This window comes from Microtus ochrogaster, chromosome 2 (genome assembly GCF_000317375.1).
Source record: "Microtus ochrogaster isolate Prairie Vole_2 chromosome 2, MicOch1.0, whole genome shotgun sequence".
NCBI lineage: Eukaryota > Metazoa > Chordata > Mammalia > Rodentia > Cricetidae > Microtus > Microtus ochrogaster.
Window position 1 is genome coordinate 69256937 of NC_022010.1, and position 8129 is coordinate 69265065.

At 48.6% G+C, this 8129-nt stretch overlaps 1 protein-coding gene across 4 annotated transcripts in view; it reads left to right on the forward strand.

Annotated features, from left to right (window-relative positions):
* Positions 1-8129, forward strand: part of Kcnj6 (potassium voltage-gated channel subfamily J member 6) — a 241392-nt gene that overhangs the window by 158416 nt on the left and 74847 nt on the right. For all 4 annotated transcript variants that reach the window (XR_003378186.1, XM_013352736.2, XM_005345159.3 and 1 more), the window contains exon 3: positions 1196-2116. Coding sequence is in view for 3 of the 4 variants with exons in the window: in XM_013352736.2 (XP_013208190.1) it covers positions 1196-2116 (921 nt within the window). In the remaining variant the exon portion in view is untranslated. The remainder of the gene's footprint in view (positions 1-1195; positions 2117-8129) is intronic.

Sequence of the window (8129 nt, forward strand, 5' to 3'; positions counted from 1 at the left end):
CAGTAGATATTCATTGTCTTTCTGTTCTGCTTTGGAGGCTGGAAGCCGAGGCTCAAGTTGTCTGCAGGGATGGTTTCTGGAGATATCTCTGTCTCAGAGACAGAAGGATTGCTCCAAGTTCAAGACTAGCTTAGTCTACATAGCTAGTTCTACAACAACCGATCTCTCTGTCGTCTCTCCCTCTGTCTCTCTGTTTCTCTCTCTCTCTCTCTCTCTCTCTCTCTCTCTCTCTCTCTCTCTCTCTAAGATGGTGTCTTTCACTCTACGTGCCCTTCCACTTGCTAGTGTGTATTCCTGTGTCTCATCTAAAGACAGGAGTTGTATGAGATTAGACCCTGCTCACCCTGCAACCACCTCCTCCAAGTCTTGTATTTGTAACTTTTCTCATTGCTGTTGCAGAGAACACTGGAGAAAGGCAACTTCGGGAAGGAAGGTTGTTTGGGCTCCAAGTTTGAAGGCATGATGGCAGGAGAGTGCAGTGGTTAGTGACGCTGAATTGCATCCCCCTCAGAGGGAGACAGATGCTGGCATTTGTTTGCTTTCTCCTTTCTCCTTCTGATTCAGTATGAGTCTCAGTCTGTGAGAATAGTGCCCACGTTCAGGGCAGATCTCTGCTCCTCAGTTGAATCTTTCTGGAAACATCCTTAGAGATATAACCAGAGATGTGTTTCCATGGTGATTCTAAATCTAACCAAACTGACCAGATTAACTATCAGAACCATCAATCCCTAAAGACAGACATACCGGAGGTTCAGGCTTCACCCATGTCTGGGGACATAACCATTCAGTTCACAGCAGCAGTGAACATTCATACTGGTGAGTGACAGAGCCAGGGCTGTCTGAATCCTGAGACACCGCCTCTCCCATGATTCACCAGGCAGAGTCAGGAGACATGCCACCAGGGAGCGAGTGCAGTGGAAGCTGCTAGCAGAGGCCCAATGTCACAGCACTGAGATTCATCCTGGTGCACTGGGTGGCAAAGTCTCAGCCCGTGCTAGATCTCGGGACCCAGAAGTGTAAATCAACCAACAACCTGTCCAGATGGGGCTGAGTGAAAACGGCTTTGTTAACCTGGGTCCTAAGTGCAAAAGTGGTATTTGGGTTTCCTGCCATAGGTAGTGTGTGAGTCTATCACCTAAAATAAAATAAAACAGCCTTTCATTTGAACTCTCTTCTCTTTTCTTCAAACTGCCAGCGAATGTCCTGGAAGGCGATTCCATGGACCAGGATGTGGAGAGCCCGGTGGCCATTCATCAGCCAAAGTTGCCTAAGCAGGCCAGGGATGACCTGCCAAGACACATAAGCCGAGACAGGACCAAAAGAAAAATCCAGAGGTACGTGAGGAAGGATGGGAAGTGTAACGTCCACCATGGCAACGTGAGGGAGACCTACCGGTACCTGACGGACATCTTCACCACCCTTGTGGACCTCAAGTGGAGATTCAACCTGTTGATCTTCGTCATGGTCTACACAGTGACATGGCTCTTCTTTGGAATGATCTGGTGGCTAATTGCATACATCCGGGGAGATATGGACCACATAGAGGACCCCTCGTGGACTCCCTGCGTCACCAACCTCAACGGGTTTGTCTCTGCTTTTTTGTTCTCAATAGAGACAGAAACCACCATCGGTTATGGCTACCGGGTCATCACGGACAAGTGCCCTGAAGGAATTATCCTCCTCTTAATCCAGTCCGTGTTGGGGTCCATTGTCAATGCATTCATGGTAGGATGCATGTTTGTGAAAATATCCCAACCCAAGAAGAGGGCAGAGACCCTGGTCTTTTCCACGCACGCAGTGATCTCCATGCGGGATGGGAAGCTCTGCCTGATGTTCCGGGTAGGGGACCTGAGGAATTCCCACATCGTGGAGGCTTCCATCCGAGCCAAGCTGATCAAGTCCAAACAGACTTCAGAGGGGGAGTTCATCCCCCTCAATCAGACGGACATCAACGTGGGGTACTACACCGGGGATGACCGTCTCTTTCTAGTGTCGCCTTTGATTATTAGCCACGAGATTAACCAGCAGAGTCCCTTCTGGGAGATCTCCAAAGCACAGCTCCCTAAAGAGGAACTGGAGATTGTGGTCATCCTGGAGGGAATGGTGGAAGCCACAGGTAAGACACGCCCCATCCTGTCAGAAGCGCGTTCCGCTGAAACTCTCTGGCGGGAAATGCCGTGCCTATGTGTCCTGTAACCATAAGTACGCGCTTGGACACATTTAGCCATTTCAATTTTCAGCTCTCTTAATTTTACAATATGTTTCTTTTATTTTTGTGTATATGAATGTTTTGCCTGCATGCATGTATGTGTACCATGTACATGCATGGTGCCCATGGAGGCCAGAGGAGGGCACCAAATTCCCTATAACTAGAGTTAAAAACAGTTGTGAGGCACCATGTGGTTGCTGGGAAACTGAGGCAAAGTCCTCTGCACTAGCAGTCAGTGCTCTAAGCTGCTAGGCCACCTCTCTACCACACTTACCTTTATAAAAGCCATTCAGAAAGCAAAATAATGATTTCTTAAATTTCCAAATACTTAAAGAAATTAGATTTTGATTTTGATCTGTGTTCAATGCTCATTTTGAATGATTTTAAGGTGTTTCTCATTTAAATATTTGTAGCTATTTGTTAGCAGGTCAAACAGTAAGAGCTAGACCTTTCAAAAAAAGTGAGAAAAATGACTTAACATAACTGCTAATTTTGCCCCTTTTTTGGCCCTTGTTCATAAAACCCATAGGATTGTTCATTTCTCCCCTTGTGTTAGGTATCTCTCCACACTTGACCCGCCCAGCCCTCAGCAGACATCACACTAAGAACTAAAGACTTGTTCCTGGTAACGCTGCAGACCTTTGGCGGTCAGCGCTGGTCATAAATCTGTGGGAAGAGAGCCTGTTCTCAGGGTTCAGGAAACTAGGCTTCCGCTTGTCTTTGCTCACACCTAAGTTACACGCATGCTCCACATTCTGGGAGCCAAGTGGGTTCTGCCCATATTCGCTGATGATGTGCACAAGTCAAAAGTCCCGAGCAGAGCTGCAGACCTCTCAGAAAGTGTATAAATCCAATCCCGTTCACCAACTCTGCAGAGTTGAGTCCTTGCTACACAGCCCAGGTCTTCCCAACACACACACACACACACAGAGAGAGAGAGAGAGAGAGAGAGAGAGAGAGAGAGAGAGAGAGAGAGAGAGAGAGAGAGAGAGAAACCGTCCTGTGTTTGGAAGCTTCCAGCCTCAAACTCTACGTTGTCTGTTGTCACGGGAAAATGTATAGTCTGTGAGCTGGCCCAAGTCTTCATTAACCTGGGATTCTTTTCCAAAGGAAAATCTCTGGTCCCTTGCTTCTGTCCCCATCTCCCTGCACCAACAGGAGGCAAAGTCACGATTCCTACCAAGAAGTTCTTATGGGGGAGACGGAAATTTTCCAATAAGTTTTTAAATTTCAGCAAACTGAAAATGTGGAGTCTCTGTGGTCCAGCGCGCCGCTTCCCACAGAACAAGAGGATTTTAAAGAATAACAAAATACACTTGGCTCTCTGCATCTAAGGAGCCCGTATTCATGAGTTCCACCCACCATGGTGGGGCTCTAGCATTTAGTATCGAATGTTTTCCTGTTTCTTGCCATCATTTACTAAATAATACAGTACAAATGTTTACATGATATTTATGTCATATTAGGTATTATAGGCAATCCAAGACGATCTAAACCATGTGGGTGAGTGTAATGTCTATGAAGACACAGGTATTTTGTAAGAGGTGTAATGTCTATGAAGACACAGCTATTCTGTAAGAGGGACTTGAGCATTTGAAGACCTGGGTATCTTTGGCGAGTCCTGGGATCATGCTCTCTGGATATGAGAGACAGCTTTGTGTTTCTCTCGCATCCCTGGAGCCAGGCACGGGCCTCTAAGTCTGGTGTGCAAAAAGGAGTGAGAAACTGACTCTCTAGGGAGCATCTCCAGCCAGCACCGGGATGGGAAAGACTGTTGCTTACTTCTGAGTCACAAGTTCTTGGGTCCTAAAAGACGTGGGTCTGTATTTTGAACTGGAACATTGGCTGGAACTGGCTGTTGTGAAATTCTAAATAGAAACTGCAGATAGCAACAGGGCTATCAGCACCTTGGGCCTGAGGCTTTTATTTCTCCTGAGGTAGCCACTGATTGGAGCAGAGGGGAGAGAGAGAGGAGGAAGGGAGGAGAGAGCAAGGGAGGGGAAGAAAAGAAAGAAGACGAAGAGAAAGAAGGAAGGGGAGGAGAGGAGAGAGGGAAGAGAATGAAGTGGAAGAGGAGAGTGGACGGAACAAGGGCAGTGCGTACAGAAATGAGAGGGACTGTGCCCCTTGAATAGGGAACACTGTTGCTTTCAAAGGGACCCGAACCTCTGCACCCTGGCAGAGCGCAGGGACTCAGAACCCCCTAGTGGTGTCTGCAGTCACAGACACACACAGCATGTGCTGACCATCCCAGAGGTCCCCTGCCCCTGAGGACAGTCCATCGGGGAATCTTCCTATTCCTGGACTGTGCACACAGAAATCCAAGCCTCTGGCTCCCGTCTCCAACAACAGCCACCGAGCTCTGCATACACTCCCTCCCACCCAAGCCCAGTCTCAAAATATAAATGAATCCGAGCAAGAAAAACATTTCTGCACTGTCCCCAGGGCAGACCTTGTCTTCCTGATGACAGCATGTAAGGAACAAGACTATCTGTAGGGGGAAGCATCCTTTTTTATGATAATGAACCGCGATAGCTGCCTAGGAACGTCCTGGCCTCTCTGAGAGTTCTTGGCCACACCTGGGTAGTTGCCAGCAGAAAGAACAAACTCTCTACCATTCCTGAGAAAACACAACACTGTGGATTCTCTTTTGTAGTATACATTTTAATATACCATATATAATTAAAATATTATATAATATATTCTGAATATATTTTATAATAAATTATTTTTATATAGTAAATATATTGTGAATATATTATATGATAGATTGAGATATATCTTCCACAGTTTCTGGTTACTAGAGGAAGGGTTTTCTAGAACATTCTGGAGGTGTCCAGAAGCTGGAGATACATGTCTTGGTCCTGTCCACATGGGTTTTATACAGCTCAGTACCACCCACCACCCTCCCGCCCAAGAAATGAGTTCTTAAACTTCAACAGGATACCTTCTTTGGAAATTAAGATCACAGCTGGGAAAAATTTAAGGAAAGGAAAAAAGTTTCAACGTTTCAAAGCCACAGAAAGAGAAAAAGGGGCAAACTGGAGGAAAACAGATCGAGAAGGACCCGATTATTCCCTGGAGTGCAGGGCTGGAAGTCGAGAGCTGGAGCAACTACTCTCAGAATTGTCCCCGCAGGGTCAGGGAGGCCCAGTGGTTAGGAGGACTGACGGCTCCTCTGGCTCTTCCATAGGACCCAAGTTCAATTCCTGACACCCACACAGTGGCTCACAGCCACCTGTAACTTCAGTTGCACGGGATCTGATGCAGGGGGTGAAGTGTATGTCCCGTTTGCGGCAGAACACGCCACGTCGCTTCTTCTCTGTGCCTGGACCATCAGCACGCCCTTTCCATAATGTGCGCCACAGGTTCCTGGTAACGCTGACAATCGTGTATCCTGGACCATCAGCACCCCCTTTCCATAATGACGCTAATGGGTTCCTGGTGACCCTGACAGTCGAGTATTCTGGACCATCAGCACCTCCTTTCCTCAATGATGCTATAGGTTCCTGGTGACCCTGACAGTCGAGTATTCTGCAGTCCTGAGTTATCTTGCAGTGACCTAGGCACCAAGGTCTGGGGTCTCTGGGAGCTCAGCTTGGGAAACAGACTTTGGGGGCAGCACGAACAGTGATGATTTTGTGGGAACTTCATGTTCCAATACCAGCTGTACTACGACTCCAATTCCATCTCAGAAAACGAAATCAAGGGTCATGGGTTGTGGCCCATGTGGCTATCATACTAGAGGCTCTGGGCTGTCCCCCCAGCAACACATAAAACCACACACCCGTAACCCCAACACTCCTACAGTGAAGGCCGAGAGATCAGACGTTCAAGGTCATCCACAGCGACACAGCGGAGCCCAGGCCAACGTGGGACACAGAGAACCTGTCTTCAGAGACAGAGACTGAAAAAAAGCCCTTCCGAGCAGGAGGCAAACCTTGTCTATCCTCGGTGCCTTGAAGGGATCCCGTCAGTCAGACTGACACCATAAAGGACAGGCACACATTCTCCAAGGACTGTTTTGTCCTGGCCCTGCCTCAATCAGAGGGGTGGCTGTGGTGACCTCTCGGGAACCTTCCAGTCATGTGATTCTATTTTTGAACATAAATCAAACCCTGGAAAATTCTGGCTTCAGCCACCCAGACACCCCAGAGCTGGCTCTGTGTCATCTGCAAATATATTTTTGAAGGGGCCTTTATGTCCCCGACACATGGGCAATTTTGAGGTAGTGGTGTTTACAGAAGGTTTCTTAGCTACGTAAACAAACACGCTCAGCAGCTGTGGCAAAGATGCGTTAAAATAGTAGCGCATTCATCCAGGCTGATATTTATAGAGGGCACATGGGCCTCGCAGCTAGATGACAGCCACCCAGCACCGGGCCCTGGGCCAACCAATGCCGCGCTGGAGCCTTTCTGATTGAACTTCCATATTTACCCCCAGCCATTATGCAGGCAGCCTGCCCCGGCCCCGAGTGTGCGCCTCGGTGCCCCCCACCCCCAAGCATGCGCATCGGTGCCCCCCAGCCCCAAGTGTGAACCCTCAAGTGCCCCCCACCCCTGAGTGTGAGCCTCAGTGTCCCCCACCCCCAAGCATGCGCCTCGGTGTCCCCCACCCCCGAGTGTGAGCCTTGGTGCCCCCCACCCCCGAGCGTGCGTTTCGGTGGCACAAGCATCTACTAAGCCTCTTTGGGTTTCGGCTTTACACTTTTTATTCTGAAAACCATACGACTTATAGAGAAAAGAGACCAAACAATATCATGACTCCCTGGGTACATGTCATTTGGTTGTGATAATTGCCAATTCAGAACTGAACATGCTTTGTTAGCGTTGTCAGATTCGCCAGCGTTGCAGGATTTTAATTATAAACGTCTTAGTCCTTTCTTACAAAAGATAAAGACTTTATTTTTCAAAAAAAAACTCATTGTGGTTTCGTGGACTGATTGATGATTGATTGGGCTAGGCAGTGTGTGTGCAGCCGCATAGGTGTAGAATCGGAGGACAATTTATGTGCGATGGCTCTTTCTCTCCGCCGTGTAGGTCTCAGAGTACAGGAGTCAGGTTATCAGCTTCAGTAGCAGACACCTTTCTCACTAAGCGAATTCTCTGCCACAGGACTCTTTTTTAATAAAACCATGAGCGTGAGGGGCACAGCCCCGGGCGATAAAGTGCTTTCCATGCAAGTGTGCAGACCAGAGTTCAGATCTTCATGACATCCATGAGGCTGGGTGTGGTGGTGTGCATTGTTACTGCCAAGGCCCTCCATGGGAGAGGGGAGAATCCCCGGATCTGAGGCTGGAGGACCAGCCAGTCTACTCTATACAGTGAAAAAACATCAAAAGACCTGTCTCAAACAAGATAGGCAATAAGGACAAGCATCAGACATTGTCCCGTATTTGTGCTGTGGATATGCATGTGTGTGTGTGTGTGTGTGTGTGCGCACGTGTGTGCGCATGTGTGTGTATGTGCGTGTGTGTGTACGTGCGTGTGCATGTGTGTGTATGTGCGTGTGTGTACGTGCGTGTGCGTGTGTGTGCATGTGTGTACGTGCGTGTGCATGTGTGTGCGCGCATGTATGTGTGTGAATGTGTGTGTGTGTGCGTGTGTGTGTGCGTGCGCGCGTGTGTGTGCGTGCGTGTGTGTGTGCGCATGTGTGTGTGCATGTGTGTGCGTGCGTGTATGTGCATGTGTGTACATGTGTGTGCATGTGTGTACGTGTGTGTACATGTGTGTGCGTGTGTGTATGTGTGTGCATGTGTGTATACGTGTGTGTGCATGTGTGTGTACGTGCGTGTGCATGTGTGTGTGCGCGCATGTGTGTGTGTGCATGTGCGTGTGTGTGTGCGTGTGCGTGTGTGTGTGCGCATGTGTGTGTGCGTGTGTGTGCTTGTGTGTACGTGTGTGCGCGTGTGTGTGCACGT